Consider the following 25401-nt stretch of genomic DNA (forward strand, 5'->3'; position numbering starts at 1 on the left):
TTCTGCTTTTTCAGTAGATATTTTTATATTGTATTTTTGTATGTCCAAATTACATTATTGTTGTTATTATTGCTGTGAAAACAAAGAGTATTGTGATTAAACTGAAAGCTGAAATGGAAAGAATACAACCTTTTATTACGAGTGCACATAGCTTTAATGAGATTCATATAAGAGTTACTGGAGTGTTTCCAAACTTGTGAAATGGGACATTCTACACAATGAGTACTTTTTCTTTCAGTACTTAAGTGTACTTTTGTACTTTTACTCAAGTAAATTTTGAATACCAGACTTTTATTTCTACATTTTTTTATATTGGTATTTTTACTGAAGTACAACATGAGAGTACGTCTTCCTCCACTGTACGTTCCACATTACTTTGTTTGGTGTTTTCAGTGTTTTCTCAAGGAGGGAAATTCACACTTCATTCACTGTTATTGCTGTCAAATGTCTGCAGTGGTGGAAGAAGTACTTTTAAACTAGGAAGTGCTGATGTGCCATGAGACGCAGAGTGTCAGCTGCTTCCCACTGTGAGGGTGAGTAAAAGATTGACATTTAGAGGTATAGCTACATTGAGCACAATTTGAACACTTATAGTTACCAGCAGAGATGTTAGATAAAAAGGTAGAGGGGGTGGTGGAGGGGGTGTAAGAGCGTATGAGTTGGTCCCTTAAGTTAGGGGAACGTTTGAAAACCAACTTCGGGGGCTCTTTGAAAACCAACTTCGGGGGATCTTTAAAGACCACTTTTAATTCAGGATCAGTGTCAAACAATGTGCCAATGTTTGTAGAGGATCTTTCTAAATTCAGCACGCATAGGAGAATATCTAGTAATACACAGAGGAGAAATGTTTTTTTTGTTTAGAGCGTTTAACTGGGTTCAGACACTCTTCCTGTGTAACAGATTCAAAACGCTTAGATGCAGTGTGAACCCATTCAGACTCCTCTGGTCCTCTAGATAGAAACATTGTGGATTGTCACATTCCTCAAGTTGACACATTCCACAGGACATGATGGTCCATATTATTCTATAAGAACAGCAGAGTGTCTGCAGTTACAATGTAATGACCTTCAAAAAAAAGCTAATACTTCTGGCAAGATGTCTGCAGAAGATCACTGCAAACCTCCAACCAGCTTTTCCTTTGAGGAAAATAGTGTGGTAATGGAGACTGTGGACACCTTGTCACAACAACAGACAACAGTACACAACACCTTTCCACACGTTTCCTATAGGGCTTATCAATGCATTTGCATAAAACCAACCGGCAGGCTAATTGCGACCGTAGGTCGCACTTACTACAGAAACCTGCTCCAGGTGTCCGTCCGTCACGTCACTCCGTCACACACGTCCGTCACACTTTTGCCCTGCTCATATCTCCGCACCCGTTGCCCCGATCCATGCCAGATTTTGCACACACACTCCTTACCTGCCAAACTACACCCTCCAAGGACCCCCGGAGCTCCAGGGACCCCCAGCTGCCTCGGGGACCCCCAAGTGTAGAAAATGAGCACATGTGGACAAATTACCAAATGACCACCCCAACGGGGCTGCTCACGGGGCATTCCCGGGGACCACCCACTCCTGGTGCTCCAGAACGGATGCAAAAGTGGTGGCGCCCCCAGTGGAGGACCCCCTGCCACTGCAGCTCACATAAAATGCCGTAACTCGGGGGCTTGCCCCCCACAAACAATCCCTCCTTTCCCGTTGCAGCCCTCTTCTGTATACATGTGACCTACGGTCGCTTATCTCCCGATTAGGGAGTCTTACTGGTACCTAATTTATGCTCCGTTGTATGACGGTGTCGCGTGCGTGCCGAAAATAGCTGATCTACAAGCTCACAATGCATAACGCAGGCTTGAGTGTCAGGACTCTTGAAAACCAGGTAAGGACCCAATATGCAGAATAACAGGACTCAGGAAACGAGGAATAAACTTTTTTTTTTTACTTTACTGAAGAACTTAGGTTCACCTTACAACAAGGGAAGTGTCAATCGGACACATAAAGCAATCTGATAATACAGCAACCAAACAGGCAAACACAGGGTCTATATATAGACCAGGGGTCTTCAACAGGGGGTCCTCAGAGTTACTACAGGGGGTCCGCCAAATCTTTGTGTGATTTTTGTTTTTACCTTAACCACTTGAACCCTATAGCATCCCTTTTCTGAGGAGAACTTTAGCCAAAAATAGCAGATCTACAAGCTCACAACGCCTCGCGCTGCGAGGCGTTGTGAGCTTGTAGATCGGCTATTTTTGGCAAAGAGGCTATAGGTGTAGAGGGAAAAAAGAGCAGACCATGTAACACATTTTTTTAAATCTGGAACACAATTTTAAACGATATAGAGGGGGGTCCCTGCTTCATCTCTCTCTCAGCTAGGGGGTCCTTGGACTGAAAACGTTGAAGACCCCTGATATAGACTAAGCACTGAAGGGGGAATGGGAAGAGGTGAGGAGAAAACACAGGTGAAACCAAGTAGTCATCAGGGCACTGGGCGAATGGGTGTGTTGGCACAGACTATGGCAGAGGCAGAGGATGTGACATTGAGTGCGAAGAAGGGAGCTATTGCTATTCAACAAAAATGTGCCCTACCAAAAGGAGTAAAGGAGTGTAAAACCCTACGCACTTTCAAAACTGCACCTTCAGGAGGCTGCAATTCAAAAATGGCCCCTGTCAAAGTCTTAACCTACCCCCCCCCCCCCACCCCGTTTTTTTCTTCTCTTGTACATATTTTTTTCACTCTTCATACCAGTAACCTGTAAGCTGATTGTATGACATTCTGTATTGTAGTGTGTACATCTGTCTGTCTCTTATATGTCATCATGATTTGTGTGCATGGTATCATACCATGCACACAGGGTTGAGCTGTAGGGGGTACGGGGGGGGTACGGCGTACCCTTAGTTCTGACACTGTGGGGGCTGGGGACTCGCGCGTGCACATGCACGAGCAGCTCCACATGCACTCGCGAGCACACACGTCAGCCGCCCGCGAGAAGTCAATCATTAATACAACAACGCACCTTCATTAACACCTTAAACAATGGACTCAACGACCTGGCTGCTTTGCATAACAAGAGCTGGTAGCCTACCAGACACTCACAAAGGTATCCTTATCTAGCTCTGGTCCATAGCGTTAGAAGGAGTTCTCCTTAACGCTATGGTACTTTAGATTCTTTCCCCTCGCACCGCGGTAGCGCAGCCTCTCGTCTGTAGTAAAATAATAAAAAAAACGCTTTTGGTACTCACCAAAACAAAGACGGTTTAATGGAGTTGAAAGCCTATTCTATTAAGTGGGAACACTCTGAGCCCCCACCTCACGTATAAAATACACTTTTTGGCCAGAAAAGAAAATATTTCACCTGAAGGAAGAATCTGGTCAATAGGAAAATTCCATTGACCAGATCTGTAGAGGGCACGTGGAGCAACCAAAAACAGGTTTTAATTCCGGTGAAATATTTTCTTTTCTGGCCAAAAAGTGTATTTTAGACATGAGGTGAGGGCTCACAGTGTTCCCATTTAGTAAAGTAGGCTTTGAACTCCATAAAACCGTCTTTGTTTTGGTGAGTAGCAAAAGGGTATTTTTTTTAAACTTGTTTTAAAAAACACTGTTTTGAAAGCAATGTAAGACTTAAAAAAAGTAATTAAAGTAAAGACAAGTTGACTGAAGTACTTATGTGTGGGTGAATCTATGTAAAGGGCTTTTATATAAAACAAAAGGAAAATAAAATAATTAATTAATTGAAACAAAAATAAAAACAACAAATTAACAATGCAACAAAATAATAAGAAATATAAATACATTAATAATCACATGTTGAATACAGTATTTCAACTAGCACTGAGCTGAGTGGCTATGTGCACATGCTTGCGCACGCACGTGCCCGCGCGCGTGCACGTGACGTCATAAAATAGAGTACCCATAGTTCAAAAATCCACAGCTCACCATCTTAAACAAGCTTAGTGCTTAATGAGTATTCCAGTTTAGTAGACCTTGTAGGCCTATTGTGAATTTGTACTTCCATGTTGTTCTCATGTCTTACTAAATAAATTACATCAAACAATAAATCAATCAGAAACACAGTGTTACCTGTTTCCCTCTGTAGCTCCGAGGCGTGGTAGGGAGCGTCCGAAACGTGGCTCGTTTAACGTGGTTTAAACCTTTATAGACTTAGTCCATACTTATAACCTTTATAGACTTATAGACTTAATTCATATAACGTGTTGGTAGAGAACGGGTTTCATTTATTACTGACGGCCAAGCAGGAACATACAGTTTATACTTTTCAACGGATGCTTCTCTCTTTGTTATCTTTTCTGTTATAATATGATGTCTTTCTCCCGCTACTCACTCGCGCCATTTCACTTCCGCACCGGCACAACAACATGGCGTCAACGTCATCACGTTTCACTCCCAGGCCCCACCCCCTTAAAGGAACAGGCCTGGCATATAACAACAAGAAGGGATCTAAACCAGGGGTTTTCAAACGGTGGTCCGCGGAGGTACTGCAGGTGGTCCCTGGCCATGCATTAAGAAAGAAAAAAAAACTTTAAAAAAAAACGTGTAATAACTTACAGGAGTTCTTACTGTATGGTGTGTGTGTGTGATATGAAATGTGAGCTTTCCATAATCACAGTAATCCTTAATTACTGAATTACAAAAGTAAAATTACTAAATATTTGAAAATAGCAGATCTACAAGCTCACAACGCATCGCGTTGTGAGCTTGTAGATCTGCTATTTTCAAATAGCCTAGGTATAAATTAGGGCTAAAGTGGTTAATGTATGTTACAAATACAAATACCTCAAAATTGTACTTAAGTATAGTACGTAAATATTAGGGCTGGGACAAGCAAAGCAGTCTGATCAGCTTCTTGTCCCATTGCGTGCACTGGGGTGTGTTGGCTGTTGGTTGGTGCACTGGTATGATCAGTACGCCTGAAACTCGTCCAGTGATTAATTGTTTTAATCGCGTTAATTTTCTGTAATTAATTAATCTAAATTAATCAGTTAAAGTCCCAGCCCTAGTAAATATACTTAGTTACTTTCCACCACTGTCCACCACTGCAGACATTTGACAGCAATAACAGTGAATGGAAGTGTGAAAACCCTGAATACACCAAACACAGTAATGTGGAACGTACAGTGGTAGAAGACGTACTCTCATTTTGTACTTCAGTAAAAAATACCAATACCGCAATGTAGAAATAAAAGTCTGGTATTCAAAATGAACTTGAGTAAAAGTACAAAAAGAAAAAAGTACTCATCGTGCAGAATGTCCCATTTCACAAGTTTGGAAACACTCCAGTAACTCTTATATGAATATCAATTAAGCTATGTGCACTCGTAATAAAAGGTTTTATTCTTTCCATTTCAGCTTTCAGTTTAATCACAATACTCTTTGTATTCACAGAAAACAACAGTAATGTAATTTGGACATACAAAAACACAACATAAAAATATCTACTGAAAAAGCAGAACAGTCTGATCAGGTGTATTTATTATAAGTACAGGTACAGCTGTCATAAAGTAAATGCACTTAGACACAGAACATAAACGCTGAAGAGAAGTCAACAATAATGACATCATTTATTCTATTGTAAATCAAATGTGTTCTTTCTGCTTTCATCTAGTGCTGTGTCTTTGCACTCACACAGATTAAGACTGAGACACACAGCACAATTCAAACTATTAAACTATATGTTATAACACATTTTATACAGAGGGGGAACAAATCCTAAGACACAATATACAAATGTTGCTGTCGGAAAGAAACCTCTTATCTCCACATTGTAACTTTGTGTTGGCCCTACTTCATTGGTTCTCAAAGTGGGGTCCGGGGACCCCCAGGGGTACTTGAGGGGGTTCCAGGGGGTCCCCAGCTAAATGATGGATAGGAACCAAATGGACCCTTATGTGTCTGTAACTCTGAGAGTGTACAAATGACCCTAACGGGTCCATTTGGTTCCATTTGTACACTCTCAGAGTTAAATTAACATTGATTTTACAATATAAATTGGGGTCCCAGGGATAGAAATGCCATTAAATGGGGGTCCGTAGCCCTAATGCATGTCAAACTGGGGGTCCTTGAAAAAAAATATTTACGGCTAGAGCTGTAAAAAACTTCTCTTATGGGGGTCCCTGGCTTATCTTTTCAAATTGGGGTCCGCGGGCTAACAAGTGTCAATTTGGGGGTCCTTGACATGAAAAAGTTTGAGAACCACTGTCCTACTTGATCGTACTAAAGCGCCACACAAAAGTAGCAGATCCACAAGCTCGAAATGCGACACGTTTTGACATGTGCCGTTTTTGAATTTGAATCCTGAAAAGTGACAATTTTGGACATATGAGGTTTACACCCGACGGAGAAGAAATGGCAAAATGTAATTTATGTTAAAAGGATACTGCTGGTGTTATTTTTCTACGTTTCGTTGCATAAATGTAATCATTCTACGTCTAAAAGCTTAATATCTCCATTTCTTTTTAACGTGGTGGAAACGAGCCGTTTTCGATCGGCGATCACGCTGCAATGGAGGATCGCGTTGGAAATATTATTGTTCCAGACGTTAGTCGGGACCCTCCGCCGTCTCGCACGCACGCTTTGTTTACATGCACTTCCGCGTCGGGGTTTCTACAGCACGAAACGTATAACGAAAGTGGATGGAAGAAATGCAGGCACTCAACGTATAATATTTTAATAAACCTCTGGCACCCAATGTGTTAAATGTTGATTAGCACATAATTTTGCATGCATGCATAATCCATCCTGGACGGGAGTATAAATGGGCCTTTAGTTGCTCTTTGAGGTTTCAAAACATCTCAAAGAACACCTAGGTATCTAAAACATTGAACCTGAGACCTTCTGTTTCCTATACAGCCTCTCTATCCATTCAGCTATGGCCGCCCCAAGTCTGGTAGAGTCTTCCTCCTGCATGAATCCTATGGTATAGTTTGAGAATGCGGTTTTCAATGAATTTACTGGTGACGTTTAGAGATTATTATTTTCAATGAATCTCTTCCCACACTGCCCACAGTGTAGTAGGGTTTCTTCCTTGTATATATTTTCTGATCACCTGATTCGGATGCTATCAATGCATAGAATGGGAGATTATCACGTTCTATCAGACCATTGAATGGGCGAAGTAGGCGACCTACTGTCTACCCCGCGATTTATCAGACCATTCATTGGGCGTAATCAGGAGCTACTGACCTACCGACGGAGATGACTTAAATACTTCAGTTTCGGTTTTGGTTTTGGTTGTTTCGGTTTCGGACTATGACGGAGGCGCACAGTCTCAGGCGAGCTGGAGCCCCGCGACGGGCCACCGAAGGAGCTAAGGCGACTGAGTTGCCGTCCGGAGCGGTGCGACGCTCGCCTGTGCCTACTCAGCGCCGTTCGAGTTATGTACCGATATGGACAGAATCGTAAATATTGTTGTGGGGACTGCTCCGCCTCCGTCGGTAGGTCAGTAGCTCCTGATGACGCCCAATGAATGGTCTGACAAATCGCGGGGTAGACGGTAGCTCGCCTACTTCGCCCATTCAATGGTCTGATAAAACGTGATAATCTCCCATTCAATGCATTGATAGCATTCGAAGCCGGTGTTCTGATGAAGATTGAGATAAACCTTATTTCTGAACATTCTCCCACACTGGCAACATTGGTAGGGTATCTCCCCTATATGGAAGCTCTGATGACCTTTGAGAGTACTCTTTTCAGCAAACCTCTTACCACACAGATCACAGGGGTATGGTTTCTCCCAAGGGGCAAGTCCTAGATATTTACGATGAGGCCGACAAAATGGCCAGAGTGGCGCTGTTTTACCCTGCGCCGACCTGTGGTGTCAGAAAAAAAATATTTTAACGCAAGTGAATGGGTTTTTTGACAAACTTTAGACTAGATTTTCTTACTGTAATAAAAATTGTCATAAATTCTATATGCTTCCAGTCGCTAGTTTAAAGTCTCCTTTCAATCATCAGGATATGCGTTTTGCTAAATTATGGTCCTATTTATTATAAAATTGACGATAAAGTAGGCTATTCTCTAGGAGGGGCGGGATGATTTGATTGACAAGCTACACAACCAATAGCATTCATTCCCCGCCCCCCGCTCTTGATTGACAAGGTACCCAACCAATAATGGTCTGGTCTCATTCTGACGCGTATTGAAAGATGGCGGACCTACAGTCTTGCAACAATCGGCTTCATTTTCGGTCTATAGAAAGCAGCGGAGGGGGTTTGTCCATCTCATTTATACAGTCTATGGTTTCTCCCCTGTATGAGTTATCTGATGATGTATTGAATTACCAGCACATTTCAACCTTTTCCCACACTGGTCACAGTGGTGAGGTTTCTCCTCTTTGTGAATTGACCTGTGACTTCTGAGACTAAACTTAAAAGCAAATCTATTACCACACTGCTCACAGTGGTAGGGTTTCCCCCCTGTATGAACGATCTGATGATTTTTTAAGAGAACTTCTTCCAGTGAACCTTTTCCCACACTGGTCACAGTGGTGAGGTTTCTCCTCTGTGTGTACTAACCAGTGTCTTCTGAGATACTCTTTTCAGTGAATCTCTTACCACATTGCTCACACTCGTAGGGTTTCTCCCCTGGATGAGTTTGTAACGGTCAGATATTATATATTTGACTCTTACTATTTTTTAAGATAAGACCTTACCCTTAACGAGGGCACCATGGCGCAGTCGGTAGCGCTGTCGCCTCACAGCTAGTAGGTCCTGGGTTCAATTCCCGCCGGGGACGCTGTGGGCGCTGGGGGCGTGTCTCCTCCTCCATGTCATCAGCGCCCATACCCTAGGTGTGGTTGGCGAAAGGGCCTACTCTGTGTGGAGTTTGCATGTTCTCCCCGTGTCTCTCAGGGTAGTTAATACCCTCACAAAAACATGTAGTTATCCTGGTCACTAAACTCCTCCCATTTTTTTTTTTTTTTTTTTATCAATTTTTTATTTATTTTTCAAGTAAAGCAAACAGGTGAGATCACCAAAGCACACAAGGCCATAAACAGGGAAAACCAAGACAGAAAAAAATAATAATAATAATAATAAAAAATAAAAAACAACTGATAATAATACACATACAACTCCTCCCCCATGACAGCCGGGGCGCCTGATGGAGGGGAAGGGAACTGGTTGGAATAACGTGTTCCTTCCACGCGCTACGCTACATCCAACCAGGGAAACTCCCCCCTGTCAGGTGACAAGAAGGTCAGTTGGCTCTCATGCATTGAAGGAGGCATGAGCTCGGCCCTGGCCTCCCCGTAGGCTGGTGAGGGGAGTGTAGTGCCCAGGATCACTTAGAAAATTGGCACCGGGTGAAAAATAAGGGTTACAAAATCGTGGGATAAAAATTATTAAAAAAAAATAAAAAAAGACCTTAACCTTAAAGGATGGTGTTATTTTAAGGACTATTTTAATATAGGCATAATCTTTTAAATTAAATTAAATTAAATCCTCTTTTATACAAATGTGGCAGCGCTACATGTTTCCTGATGACTTTTTAAATAACCAAATTGGCGGAACCTTTTCCCACACGAGTTACAATGGTAGGTTTTCTCCCCTGTATGAGTTTGCTTGTGTTTTGCAAGCGTACCCCATACAGCAAATCTCTTGCCACATAGGTCACACTGATAAGATTTCTCCCCTGTATGAGTTCTCTTGTGTTCTATGAGATGACCGCTCCGACTGAACTTTTTCCCACAATGGTCACATTGGTAGCGTTTCACTCCTGTATGGACTAACTTGTGACTATAGAGAGTACTCCGTTCAGCAAATCTCTTGTCACATTGGTCACACTGGTAGGGTTTCTCCCCTGTATGAATTCTATTGTGACTTCTGAAATGAGTGCTCAGCCTGAACCTTTTCCCACAGTGCTCACACTGGTGGGGTTTCACTCCTGTATGGACTAACTTGTGTTCATGGAGATGACTCTGTGAGGAGAACCTCTTCTCACACTGCTCACAGGGGTAGGGTTTCTCCCCCGTATGAATTCGCTGATGACCTTTGAGACTAGCCTTTTCTGTGAATCTCTTACCACACTGCTCACACTGGTAGGGTTTCGCTCCTGTATGGATTGACTCGTGACGATTGAGCTTACCCTGTGTGTAGAATCTCTTACCACACTGCCCACAGGGATATGGCTTCTCCCCCGAGTGAATTACCTGGTGCCTTTTGAGTCTATCGTTTGTTGGGAAGCTTTTCCCACACCGGTCACAGCAAGTAGGTTTCTCAACTTTATGTGTCGTCCGGTGTCTTTTCCGATCCTCTCTAGTGCTGAACCTTTCACCACATTGATCACAGGGCCAGGGTTTATATCCAATATGAATTTTCTGGTGACGTCTGAGGCATCGAACCGAGCTGTACCGCTTCCCACACTGGTCACAGCAGGTAGGTTTTTTCACTGGCGGTTGGGAAGGAGAGACACCTGGGATGGAGAATGAAGGGAGATAAAGAAACCATTCATTTAAAAGAAAAAGTGAACCAACATGTCTACTGATTACGTTCTAATATCATGATCATCTCACGCTACTAAACTTTTGTATACAGTGCAGCAACAGCAACTACCAGGCCCGGATTGGACGTTGTGAGATTCGGTCAGATTACCGGCCTGCCTGGTGACTGATTTGTGCTGAATGTGATTGTATTGCAAAGGAATTATAGACAGGCCTGTGTAATCACTGTGGTGAGTGATTCATCCTGCCTAATGTGATTGAAACACAAATACATTTGACAGATAATGTGAAGGTAGGTTTTACTTCAGTTTGTTTGTGTTGTGAAACAATTGCAAAAAATCTGAAATAAAGAAATGTTGAGATAAAGATGTCAAGAAAAGCTTAAAGTTTACATAAGTAGAAGGAGATAAATATCTAACTGTTTTCTATGTGCTGTTCTTAAGAATTGGAAAATAGGGTTGACCATACATACAGTAGGGATGTGTGATGACGAATTTCACTGACGTTTAAATGTTTTTGTAACCGAATGGTCTAAAATTAAAGGAAAACTCAGAAAATAGCCAAAATGGAGCATAATGTTGATCGATACGGCCAAACCTCATCAGATGAAAAAAAATCACACCCTGTGTGAAGTGAGCGGTGTTATTTAAAAACAACAGTGGTCATCACAGTGATGGAAGCTCACTTAAAAAAAATCACACCTGTGTGAAGGTAGCGGCGCCTTTGATACATTTTGTCATCAATAAGTGTTTATAATGTGTTTATAGCCACGTGTCACGTGAAGCTTGACCAATCACTTTGTTGACGTGTCTGACCAATCAGAACGTTGACGCAAAAGCCAGGTATAGAGCAGGATCCGCTCTATACCTAAAGGTATAGAGCGGCTAGCGCCGCTAAAAAAAAGTAGTTTTAGTGCTCGGTGATATTTATAGGTTATTAACTTCATCATGCGTCTCGCTAGCCAATCACAGTGCTGAGCAAAGGGTGTGAATAGAGTCAGCCAATCACAGAGCAAGGGTGTGAATAGAATCAGCCAATCACAGTACAGCGAAGGGTGTACTAATGAGGTGTCCCAAACCCACATATAGGAGCGGCTACACCAGTGGTCCTTGAGGGAGTACCAGGGGGTCCCCAGCAAAATTTGTCAATAGCGTCACAATCATTTTTAACCACTTAGCTTTGGCTATTCAAAAATAGCAGATATACAAGCTCATAGTGCGGCACAGAGTGCCACACTATGAGCTTGTAGATCTGCTATTTTTTTTAAACCTTGAAAAAGTGTGCATATCTTTGAATATTTATATTTTTTAAAGCGAAAATGTACTGGTATCTTTGCTTCTGGGGGTCCCTGGCACAAAACATTTTCAAGTGGGGGTCCGCGGCCAAATGTATATCAATTTAGGGGTCCTTGGCATGATAAAGGTTGAAAACCACTGCCTTAGTGGGTCTATTTAGTTCCATTTGTACACTCTGTAAAGAGTTATGTTTGAGACCCACCAGTATAGTAATTGTACAGCAGACATGAAGTCAGTCCACATACCAGCTGTGACAGTGCAATGAACCGGTTCCGGGTCCAGATGTGATGGTACCGATTCCGGTTCCTCGATGTTGGATCCGTTTCCTGCGGTTCCTCCGGCTCTGGCTCCCAACCCTGGCCGTGCGAATCGCCGAAGACCCCTCACCAGCTCTTTAGTAAACACAAAATACATTTTCAGGTCAAGATACCAGTTTCCTCCAATGAGAATATAGACTATAGACTAGACTAGACCAGAAGTGTATGTTAGAGATGGTCAAGCTGTGTCCGTTCAGTAGAGATCAGTCCAAAGCATCACTACTACTGCTCTGCAACAAACAAAGAGGCTCGCAACTAAGACACATCTGACTTGGTGCCACTGTGGTAGGGTGGGGCGACATGACTTAACCCATTAAGACCTGAGGCCGGTTCAAAAAATGTTTTCTAAATGCTTTAACGCTTTAAAAAAAAAAATATATATATATATATTCAAATATTTGCACACATTTTCACGATTTTACAAAAATAGCAGATCTACAAGCTCGTAGCGCGGCACTCGGTGCCGCGCTACGAGCTTGTAGATCTGCTATTTTTGAATAGCCTAAAGAAATCTAAAAGTGACACAGATGCGTTCCCGGTCTTAATGGGTTGAAATCAATATAATGATTATTTAAACTTTTGCCTCGATTACGATTAATGAACGATTATATATCTAAAAAATATACAATAGTGAAAATGGCAGAGCTTGTATCGGCTATTGTGACGACGGTTCCCTGTATTGTATTATAATAGTTTGTTAAGTCACTCTTGGGTTATATGGTTATTATGGTTTGCATTTGCTTTGTATTCATTTGTGTTTCTCATTGGTTCCAATAGAGAACAGAAGTCCTGACGTCACTCGTTCATCCCCTGGTTCGTAAAGTCATTTCTCTATGGAGAATAACATTGGGTCATCATAGAATCGTCTCATATAAGAATTGTGGTCCAAAAATAAACCAACTGTCTCTGTGATATTGTCAGGGAGGAGGTTCTGTATCGTTTATGATAGTCAGTCACTTATACTTGATACAGTCTGTTTCTGGCGAAAATGTAACTAATTCGGCGGAAGTAACATTATCGTTTTCTCACCGCCAGTTGATGCTTCATATCCATAAGAGTCAAACCGCCGCGCGGTCATTTGTTTATTTTTGGAACACAGTTCTTATTCTTATTTGACACAATATTAGATACAATATTAAATACGTCTATGGGGATTCAGAATGAGGGTGGAAAACCGCGAACCAGGTAGACAAACAAAGGATGTGTAAATTACGTCAGACTATTACGTAATTGCGTCCAATGAAATCCAATGAAACTGGTCAGATGACCAATGATATCCAATGAAATCGACAGGAAGTGATGCCCACACAGCCTAGGATACAGGTGAATAGGACTTGGGGAGCATTGAGATGTTGGCAATCAGCCAAATTGGCGTGCACCTGGGCCCGGGTGGCCACGCTACATAAAAGCCTGCCTCCCCAGTCCTCTCTGCCTTTTAGTTAATTTGCTATTGCTCCTCACCCAACCTACACCTCCTTATCCCACATTTATGTCCATACATGCAACACTCACACACACACACTACACAATCCACCCATACATACACGTATTACACTACTGACTTTACTGATCTCCACACCTCATCTGTTTATACATGATCTGTTCCTTCATGTTAATTATTTAATAAACACCAATTTCTTTGTAAACTGCGTCTCCCCTGTATTTTTGTTGTGTCCCCTGGTCCCCCTAGGCCATCATGTACATCATGAATACTGAGCCTTATTTTCGAGGCAATTTGTTAATATATAAGAATGATTTGGTAATTGGTAATTGCCCAGCCACTCTGTGGTCATGAACTTCTCACAGCATTAGATTTGTTTTAGTAGAGAAGCGGTTGGATGGATGAAACGCTACAGAGATCAACTATAGAGCTCTAACCTTTTGAGCATTTACAGCATCTGAGCAACTTCTAGTGAAAAAAAGAACAGCATAAAAGAAAGAAAGAGAGAGAGAGCATGAAACTTACTGAGGAGGTCTTTAATATCAACTGCACTGGCTGGTGTTCGAGAACTCATCTTCACCTGCAGTTTGGACTCCACATACTGGTCTGGAATGAAGGAATAGAATAAGAACCAGGGCTACACGATTAACAGGGACTTTTTTTTAAATTGTGATGTTGCAACTTTTACTTTAGTAAAAGATCTGAGTGCTTCTTCCACCACTGAAAACACTACATACCTATCCTGTACAACTTTACTACAGGCGTTAGATCAATCAGTCCACATGCCTGGTCCATCTCGTTCTGTTCCTCTGACAATGTTTTAGAGGCCATCATCTCTCTTGATACCACAGACCTCTCCCTGTGGGGTTCTGTACAATTCACCAGTAGGAAAAAAGAAAAGGAAAAACACACTTTAATAGTTATCATCCAGCAACATTGAACCCAGTGGGGATTTTCTGTTTAATCAAAACAACATTTTAATCACATCAAGCTATTGCAGAGAGCTGTTATACGATGTAAAGGTTTAATCCACCATAATGGTGACTGCACACTGAAGAATGAAGGTACAGGAAGTTTAACATTCAAACATAGTTGGTTTTTGAGTTGGTCAGGTATTAAGGTAGCTCTCCACCGCACTGACGGCGTCGGCGGTAAGTGTTGGAAAGCGTTTGTTTTGCTGAAAATCTGCTGTTGAATGGGTGGTGGGTACACTGTTAAATCTGCTGTTGAATGGGTGGTGGGTACACTGTTAAATCTGCTGTTGAATGGGCGGTGGGTACACTGTTAAATCTGCTGTTGAATGGGCGGTGGGTACACTGTTAAATCTGCTGTTGAATGGGTGGTGGGTACACTGTTAAATCTGCTGTTGAATGGGTGGTGGGTACACTGTTAAATCTGCTGTTGAATGGGCGGTGGGTACACTGTTAAATCTGCTGTTGAATGGGTGGTGGGTACACTGCCACGTCGGGTCGCAAGTTGTAGGGAAGCGTCGGAAACCGACCGAGCCGACCGTAAGATAGCAGCAGGCTTGTTGTTGAAAGAGACATCAATTCATTGGCTATCTTTAGCACCATAGTAGCGGTCTGTCGGTGTCTGCTCTCAGGTGCATTCAGCAACTTTTTAAAACACCTTCCAACGGACCGATCTCCCGACTTTAATTGACTGCCAGTCTGTAGTAATCTGCATGTTTGGTGGAGAGATACCTTTAGGAAAGACGTCGCCTCTAAAGTAAATAAAAACTATACCAAAACCATAGGTTATGATGATCTAATATTTAGTAGTGAGTGACATCCATGCATCTGTAGTTAGCGGCAACAGTTTCCTGTATCACGCTCTTGTACAGCACTGTCTCCCATACAACTTTTCAATTTGAGTGGTTAACATTTTATGGGATGTACTTCATGTATCCATCTTTGTGATTAGCACCATGGTTTGGGATTAGCACCATGGTTTCACCTGCATGCAACGTGACATAGTAACGGAGAGGTGATGTCTCTATAGGCATCTACACCCGTTCGTTGCTTCTATCTTCAAATGTGCGTGCACTTTCATTTGTTAATAAGTTTAACATAGCATCTGTTGATCCTGAACTTCAGAGTTCCTCAGCATTTGATTGATAAGCTAAATTAACGAAATGCAAGCATGCATTTTTAAACTGTGTTCAACAGGCCTGATGAATCCAGTAACCTGTTGATTCCTGCACTTCAGGAGTCCTAGTCGATATCGTAAAACGATGTCCACTGCTGTGCTGCATCGTGAATAGGATTCAAAAAGGACATTCTATTTCTTTACTTTATTAAGACCTGGAACTGTGTCATTTTTAGATTTGAGCTAAAAAGCATTATTTTACACTTTGGGCTATTCAAAAATAGCAGATATACAAGCTCATAGCGCGGCACCGAGTGCCGCGCTATGAGCTTGTAGATCTGCTATTTTTGAAAAATCGTGAAAATGTGTGCAAATCTTTGAATATATATATTTTTAAAGCGAACATTTTGAACTAAAATCTTTGCTTCTGGGGGGTCCCTGGAACAAAATATTTTGATGGGGGTCCGCGGCCAAATACATATAATTTTGGGGGTCCTTGACATGAAAAAGTTTGAGAACCACTGATATAGAAACTTACGTTTTTCAGAAAACTGTTGGGATTTAGGAGACATGTAGAACCGGCTTCAGGTCTCAATGGGTTAAAAAAAAATCTGATATAAATATATATATATAAGGTCATCCTAAAAATAAATAGAATGTATTAGCCTACTATGTGTAACAGCAGCGTGCTGCAGACCTTTCCTATCCGCAAAGATAAGAGGATGCAAGCCTGCATCTGTAAAAGGTCAAAGTATCTAAATCAGAACGTGTACTATGAGTAGAGTGTTAAGATTTCACTGGTTGCCCCTAGCAACGCAGCGCCCCTGTAATCACCGCTGATTAACCCATTAAGACCTGAGGCGATTCTTAAAAAAAATCTAAATCCTAACAGTTTTTCGGAAAAAAATATAAAAAAAATATTTTCACGATTTTTCAAAAATAGCAGATCTACAAGCTCGTAGCGCGGCACTCGGTGCCGCGCTATGAGCTTGTATATCTGCTATTTTTGAATAGCCAAAGACATCTAAAGTGACACAGAAGCGTTCCAGGTATCAATGGGTTAATAGGCAGCTGAACGCGGCCACTGGATAGTTGGCGTTTGTCAGTCTTACTGGTCACATGTGTAACTTTCCTATCCGCTCAGATAAGAGGGATGCAAGCCTGCATCTGTAAAGATCTAAATCAGAATGAACCCAAGCCAACCGCTTTTTGAATACGACTCTTTCTTTATTAACCAACCGTCTCCTCACACATGCCACTCGTTGCTTTTTGAGCCATAACAATGTCCTCTTTCCCTGGGCGAATGTAACGATCATAAGCATACATTTAAAGCGGGATAAACAATCAGCTGATTTATTTTCTAACCCAGGAATGTGAGCTGCGCGGAGCGTGAAGTTGCCCATTACACTAGACCAGGTTAGACGTCTGACGAACCTATTAATAAAGGGAACAGCAGCGCGGCCTTTATTAATAATATTGACTGTTGCTTCGTTGTCGCAAAACACTACAATGTTTTTTCTTGACCATAATTCACCCCAGAGAATGGAAGCTACAACTACGGGATATAATTCCAACACTGTTATGGACTGTAGCTGAGACGGGAGATCTGACAGTTCTTTTGGCCACTCCCCTGCAAAACAATTGATCATCATTGAGAACACCCCCAAAGCCCACTGAAGGAGCGGTGTCAGTAAACAATTTGAGGGAGACTGACGTTTCTGTATGATCATTATAAAAGAATGAAATACCATTCCACTTATCAAAGAGCATTGACCAGAACCTGAGATCGGACCTACAACCCTCGTCTAAAGTGACCATATCTTGGAGTTTCTCTGCCGTTTTTGACAGATCTAGCAATCGAGAAATGAATGATCTACCCTGTGGGATGATTCTCATAGCAAAATTAAGATGGCCTAGAACAGACAAAAGTTCGCGTTTAGAGATTGAGACTGACTCCAAGATGCTTTTCATGATTTCTCTAATGCGCTCTAATTTTTCGAGGGGCAAAGATGCTTGCATGCGCTCGCTGTCTAAATTAATCCCTAAAAATTCAATTTTTTCAATGGACCTTGAGTGGCGAGAGAGGCACGCCCAAATGGTTAAACACCTGTTTCAAATCATTAATGCAACGACCTGGACGGGCGTGCGGATAATCAACCACAAGGAAATCATCCAGTAAGTGAAGAACAAACGGGAGTTTGCAATTATTCAACAAAATCCAGCAAAGCGCTTCCGATAGCGTGTTAAATATAGATGGACTACTGCGGCACCCAAAGGTTAGTCTGACTGAAAAATACACTTTCCCCCTCCATTTAACCCCGAACAAATGCCACCGAGTTGGATGTAGTGGCATGACTTTAAAAGCATCCGTTATATCGGCTTTTCCTAGCCACGCTCCTTTACCAGCGAGTTTGATAAACTGAATTGCATTATCGACTGTAGCGTAAAACAAGGAAAACGGTGGCAAAGGAATTAAACTGTTAACACTTTGTGCACTATCATCGTGGGGGGCTGAATGGTCTACTGTATAATCATGCGCTTTTTTTCCTGAATACTTTCGGGTTGCAACGCCTATTGGATTAACCCATTGAGACCTGAAGCCTATTCTACATGTCTCCTAAATCTCAACAGTTTTCTGAAAAACGTATGTTTCTATATCAGTGGTGCTCAATCTTTTTCATGTCAAGGACCCCCAGAATTATATGTATTTGGCCGCGGACCCCCATCAAAATATTTTGTTCCAGGGACCCCCAGAAGCAAAGATTTTAGTTAAAAATGTTCGGTTTCAAAATATATATATAAAGATTAACACACATTTTCAAGATTTTTCAAAAATAGCAGATCTACAAGCTCGTAGGGCTTGTAGATCTGCTATTTTTGAATAGCCAAAGTGTAAAATAATGCTTTTTAGCTCAAATCTAAAAAGTTCCAGGTCTTAATGGGTTAATGCGAAACTTGGGAAACGGTGGATCGTCATTCGGCCCGATCATGAAACCTTTCTCTATTTCTTTTGCCAGCAGCTTATCCACTACGTCAGGCTCCCGTAACGCAGACTGAAGATTGTGACACACATGAGAAACATTTGGAAGGTAACTTAACCCAGCGAAAAACCCATGAACCAGTCCAGTTATTAAATAATTGACAAAACACCGATTTGGATGCTTCTTCAGAGCTTTGCCCAGCTCAGCCACATTGACTGGAGTCGCCGGCTTTTTATTATTCACTTCTTTTTCAACTGCCGGGTGCGGCGGGGACACACGGACCTTGGATGGCCGTCTCCACAATAACTGCACGCATGTACAAACCTACAATTAGCATATCTGCACACGTTTTCATTAGAATTAATGCAGAGTGGAGTCGGATTTGGTTTAACATTCACCTTCTCTCTTTGATCCTCAGATTTGATCGGCTTGATGAACTGTGCTTTCTCGTTCAAAGTCTTAGGACAGAGGCTTACAGTGTGTGTGAAAGACACACACACACACTGGACAGGAGAGAGCTTGGTGGCCTGTGAAGTGACAACTGATAAGCGCTAGGTCCACTGTGGACCAGTCTGTGGTTACATTTCTGAATCTATAATGCTGCCTTTGCTGAGAAAGATTTGTGATATTCATAAAACAGGTGACCCCCCCCCATATGACATAGCCAAGTCGGAAATGATAGACAGGTAAGTATCAAACTCGAATCTGCGGTCTGGATATATTTTGTCTCTGTAGACGCCAAAAGCCACGTTAAACTCTGGCACGGTCAGGTTTTTTGACAGTCTGGGATCGCTTTCTTTCAGAATAACTGAGACCTCTCCACAGTCAACCAGGCGTCTATCTGACACTTCAGCTGAGCACAGCGGAATTTTTACGAGATTGATGTCGTTACCTGCAAGAATCTGACTTCTCAGATGGGGAGAAACCGCTGCTGCTGGCGGAAAGAAAGGCACTCCGACTGCCGCTGCTGGGACAGCAGATCCCAGCGTCCTTAGAGGCGCGGCGTCGAACGTAGGGGCGGCGGCGTTTGACGCCTGCGCACTGCTGCGGCCGGGAACATCCTGGATTGAAACTGGAGCAGGAGCAGTAGCTGGGCTTTCTAGAACCTGGAGCCGGGCATCCATATCCGTGAGGGATGACTGGATCCCCCTCAGTGCGACGAGGACTGGGTCGTCTGGCTGCTCATCGGTGCCCCTTGATTTTTTCGCAGCAGACGCGGCGGCAGTGGCTACACAAGGAGCAGAAGTTAATACACAGCCTAGGCTATTTGAAAACACTGATGAAGAATACTGTTACCATTTGAAACGGAGGGATTCTTCCTCTTTGAGGTGCATTTCTTGGAGGAGGAAGCAGATAGAACTGAGTGATCGCCCGCCTGAGCGTTCGCCAGGAAGAAATAGAATAAACCGCCGTGGCTTATCCCCAGTGGAGCGGAGATATTGTGCTTATACAGAAACTCGAGGATCTTTGTCACTGGCCAGTCTTTGATCAGTCAACGTTTTTTTGCTAAACGGGAACTACACCGAGAAGCAACTTCTAGCTCTGGATCGCCCGTCTCATCCTCCTCGTTCTGGGTGTCCAGAACACACTCATCCGAACCGGAACCATTCTCCTGCCCGATATGAGCCATGATGAGCCAGGAGATGGTGAGTACTATAACTGATCTAATCATCATACCCCGAATGAAGCGTTGGTTTAAACAGCAGATGATAACACAGCGGATGTTGTCAGCTCAGCAGCAGCTTACAAAGTGGTCAGGCAGCAAGACCAGCAGAGACCTAGAGAATTCGAACCGTATTTAAAGGAACCTTGTTGCTAATGTGTGAGCTGTGATTGGAGTATGAGTGTGTGACTTAATGACCAGCTGAGCTGTGAATGGGGAACAGAAAGCTGATGTTCACATCAGCTGACTGACTGCTGGTTACAGCTTTGGCGTGCACGACTTCCGTGTCCTGCATGAACTAACGCTATGCTTCATCTAACTCTACTAACTCTCTCCCGATGACTATATATATCATCACATTAGTAATGTGATATCTTGACCATGATCATCAGATATTGAAACGGTGATAGCCTGACAAAAGAACAAAAGAAAGCAAGAGAGAGCATGAGACTTACTGATGGTTACCACATGGTCTTTAGATTCCTCTTTTATGTTGACTGTACTGACTGGTGCTGCAGAACTCATCTTCATCTGCAGTGTGGACTCCACAGGCTGGTCTGGAATAAAAACGATAGAATAAGGGCTGGCTGCACAATGTACATTAAACTAATTACAATATATATTACAATATAATTACAATATATTCTATGCTATGTTATGGCTACTGCATGTTTGAAGCATTTCTCTATTGTGTTTACTTTTCATTTACATATTGTATATCATTTAAATGAATTGGTGTTTCCTGTCTCAGTAGAGTCTACTGAGACAGGAAACAATTATAATATTTATAAGAGAGAGAGAGAGAGAGAGAGAGAGAGAGAGAGAGAGAGAGAGAGAGAGAGAGAGAGAGAGAGAGAGAGAGAGAGAGAGAGAGAGAGAGAGAGAGAGAGAGAGAGAGAGAGACACAGAGAGAGAGAGAGAGAGAGAGAAGGAAACTTACTGAGGTTCAAATGGTCTTTAGATTCCTCTTTAATAGAAACAGTCCTGGCTGGTGCTGGAGAACTCATCTTCACCTGCAGTTTGGAATCCACAGACTGGTCTGGAATGAAGGAAATAGAAGGACTTTAATAAGAAGGATTCTGATTTGACATGAGTTGTATAGATTTTCACATGGTTTGGAGATGAAGGTTCAATGTAAAACTGAGGAATGAGGGTGTAGCAAAGACAGAGCCGTGACCCAAAATACATCTCCAAGCTTTAAGAGATGATGAACTTTGATAGAACATTGTCCATCATCTCCATAATGATGCCTGATCATAATTATGTGAACAACAACAGCGGTGTAACTATACACACATTCAACCACACATGGATGAGGATGTTGCCAGATATTGACACAAATCCTATTGACAGAAATAGGAACCGTGGCTCAGGGCTATTGGGCTGCAGACATTTCTGACTTGATGGAAACGTGTTATTGTTTTACTAGCAGTGGCTTATGTCTGCAGTGTAGAGGATCCAAATGCAACCCTCGTGATCACCGCCCGGCCACAACGGTCAGAGGCAGAGGTTATGTTGTCAGTCTGTCTGTCTGTCTGTGTCTGCTGCTAATCTCACTAACTAACTACACCCATCAACATAAAACCTTTTTTTTCATGCTGCCAGTATGTGCATTCATAACCTCAGAGCCACCACACATACCACATGGTCACAACGCTCTGATCAGTGAGTCCTTGGTTCCATTCCGGTCTTCCGGGCCATTTGCTGAATGTTATCCCCTACTCTCTCTGCATTCCCTGTCTCTCCACTGTCATTGTCATTGATTAGTAGTTTCGTTCCCTACCTATGTTGAATGCACTTATTGTAAGTCGCTTTGGATAAAAGCGTCTGCTAAATGACTGTAATGTAATGTAATTGTCAATAAAGGCAAAACATATCTTTAAAACAAAGTCTATGACACAGACTGTGCACGCACACCCGATAAAGTCAGAGAGACCACAGCACCCAGGACAGACGCCTTCAGTTTGTTTGTTTGTTTGTTTGTAGTAACATACTATTTTACTATGATAACCTGATACCATGTGGAACATGTGCAAGTGTTATTTTCCACAACACACTAAAGAGCAAACATGACTCCCAGTTTGATGTCAAATTCTAAGACAGAGTTTCGTTCTATGTAGAGAAGAGAGGAAGGTGTAAAGCACATTGACATTGACCCAAAAAGAATCAGGTACCAGAAAGGAAAAGAAAAGTGAGCTGATCTTCACACTAACTCAAACTTGATATTAAAAGAAAACATGTTAAGAATGTCACCAACACAATCAAATGAAATCAGAAACATGTCAGGCACATAAGACCATATCTAACAACAGATTCAGCTTAACTCTTCATGCATGCTATGATCTTCTCTCACATAACATACTGCTTCATGACCTGGTCACAGCAAATCTGACAACTTTGAAACCTATAGATCACTTTACAAACAGACATTAAAAACCCTTGACTGAAAGCCCAATCGTTGTCACCATTTCCATATAGTTCAGAAATTACAATTGATTTAATTTTGGTCGTTTTAAACATTTCTGTCTAACCTTTTTTATTTTTAAATAGGCTTGTACCTCCTCCACTGAGCCAGTTAAGGGCAAGGGCAGCGACCAGAGGGGACTGCATTGTACCGTACAGACATAGTGTGGTTGTTAAAACAATAGTCTTCCTACCGAATTAAGAGAAACCTCCAATTATTTCAAATTCAACCTAAAAAGATGGCTTAAAGCAAACCAAACTTGTAATCATGGGCAATTATCAGCTCTATTCGTCACTGGTGACATTTTTCATATTGTACTGTAATTATTCTGTCTCCTGTACATTATTTACTTGTCTCACATTGATATGGCTGTTTTGTATTGATAGTTATATCACCACTTTTAACAGCCTGCTCAGGGACTACAGATGAAAATGATCTTTTGGCTGATCTGGCTCATTGACATGGATGTGAAAACTGAAATGTTGATTAATGTGCACTGTCCCTGGTAACTAACTAAATAAATACATGTCAGCTGACAAGATGAGCAGGGGTCACTAGAGGGAGGAGAAAGACATTTGGTGAGGATTTCAGAATGAACTCAGTTAACGCGGGACAAACATGGCCGAGTACGAAGAAAATGATCGAAAATAAAGCGACGGCAATCTACCATACAGTGAGTGATAGAGGGAAGCTGTTTGTGGCCTCTATCATTTCTTAGCCAGCAATGATTGGCTAAGAAAATATCTACAGTTCAAATATGGCACCTACAGTGCAATGGCACCATGAACTTTCTCTGACTTTTTCAGCTCAAGACCCAAAATAAAGACTTTGTGTCTCCACAGGACCCAAACAATATTACATTAAATAGTAATCACTTCCCTATTTAATTGTCAATAACAATGTTTCGCGTCAAAAGTTTAATAAAGGCTGTAAAGCTGCAATTAATGGTAGCATATTTTGAAATGTGTTATGTGATAACAATAGAAACACAATTATAAGTTAATTTATGGTGTGGTTTTTATTTTGTCATGCCTTTGCATGACATAAGTTGTACTTTTGACAAAAGTGACAATGAGACACTTATAAAAGATATCATGTTATGAGATTATCATTTTAGAGAGAGAGAGAGAGAGAGAGAGAGAGAGAGAGAGAGAGAGAGAGAGAGAGAGAGAGAGAGAGAGAGAGAGAGAGAGAGAGAGAGAGAGAGAGAGAGAGAGAGAGAGAGAGAAACTTACTGAGGTTCAAATGGTCTTTAGATTCCTCTCTAATAGAAACAGTCCTGGCTGGTGCTGGAGAACTCATCTTCACCTGCAGTTTGGAATCCACAGACTGGTCTGGAATGAAGGAAATAGAAGGACTTTTTTAATAAGAAGGATTCTGATTTGACATGAGTTGTAGATTTTCACATGGTTTGGAGATGAAGGTTCAATGTAAAACTGAGGAATGAGGGTGTAGCAAAGACGGAGCTGTGACCCAAAATACATCTCCAAGCTTTAAGAGATGATGAACTTTGATAGAACATTGTCCATCATCTCCATAATGATGCCTGATCATAATTATGTGAACAACAACAGCGGTGTAACTATACACATATTCAACCATACATGGATGAGGATGTTGCCAGATATTGACACAAATCCTATTGACAGAAATAGGAACCGTGGCTCAGGGCTATTGGGCTGCAGACATTTCTGGCTTGATGGAAACGTGTTATTGTTTTACTAGCAGTGGCTTATGTCTGCAGTGTAGAGGATCCAAATGCAACCCTCGTGATCACCGCCCGGCCACAACGGTCAGAGGTTATGTTGTCAGCCACCCCTGTCTGTCTGTGTCTGCTGCTAATCTCACTAACTAACTACACCCATCAACATAAAACCTTTTTTTTGCATGCTGCCAGTATGTGCATTCATAACCTCAGAGCCACCACACATACCACATGGTCACAACGCTCTGATCAGTGAGTTCTTGGTTCCATTCCGGTCGTCTCTGCCATTTGCTGAATGTTATCCCCCTACTCTCTCTCTCTGCATTTCCTGTCTTTCAACTGTCATTATCAATAAAGGCAAAAATATCTTTAAAACAAAGTCTGTGACACAGACTGTGCACGCACACCCGACGCAGTCAGAGAGTCCACAGCACCCAGGACAGACGCCTTCAGCTGCTTTGTTTGTTTGTTTGTAGTAACATTATACTATTTTACTATGATAACCTGATACCATTTGGAACATGTGCAAGTGTTATTTTCCACAACACACTAGAGAGCAAACATGGCTCCCAGTTTGATGTCAAATTCTAAGACAGAGTGTTGTTCTATGTAGAGAAGAGAGGAAGGTGTAAAGCACATTGACATTACATTACATTACATTACATTACAGTCATTTACAGTGATGTTGCTAGGTTTTCAATGTAATGGGTCCTGGGATGCAAGGGTGGTCTTTTAGATGGGTCCCAGGGACATTTTATGGGTCCCCAATTACACGTCCCCCCCCTATCGTTTTCTTTGATCTCCAATCTCCATATCTTCTATGCGTGTGTGACTGTGTACATTATATCCTGATGCAGTGGATCTCAACCTTTTCAGGCAGCGACCCCCCAAAATAATCATATTTTAACTGGGGACCCCCCACCCTGAGGAATTAGGAGTTGAGGCACTTAATTTAGTTTGATTCAGTTCCACAGATACATATTGTGAAAA

General features: G+C 42.0%; 1 protein-coding gene across 1 annotated transcript in view; it reads right to left on the minus strand.

Moving 5' to 3' along the window:
* Positions 1-9403: 9403 nt before the first annotated feature.
* Positions 9404-25401, minus strand: part of LOC311047928 (uncharacterized protein) — a 37220-nt gene continuing 21222 nt past the window's right edge. The window contains exons 5-11 of the mRNA XM_084060880.1: positions 23942-24040; positions 21183-21281; positions 20698-20799; positions 14248-14379; positions 14036-14116; positions 11998-12144; positions 9404-10429 (exon numbers count right to left, since the gene is read on the minus strand). Of these exons, the coding sequence (XP_083917006.1) occupies positions 9465-10429; positions 11998-12144; positions 14036-14116; positions 14248-14379; positions 20698-20799; positions 21183-21281; positions 23942-24040 (1625 nt within the window). The 3' untranslated portion in view covers positions 9404-9464. The remainder of the gene's footprint in view (positions 10430-11997; positions 12145-14035; positions 14117-14247; positions 14380-20697; positions 20800-21182; positions 21282-23941; positions 24041-25401) is intronic.

The sequence above is a fragment of the Gymnoscopelus microlampas genome, assembly GCF_963454915.1.
Source record: "Gymnoscopelus microlampas genome assembly, chromosome: 6".
Lineage (NCBI taxonomy): Eukaryota > Metazoa > Chordata > Actinopteri > Myctophiformes > Myctophidae > Gymnoscopelus > Gymnoscopelus microlampas.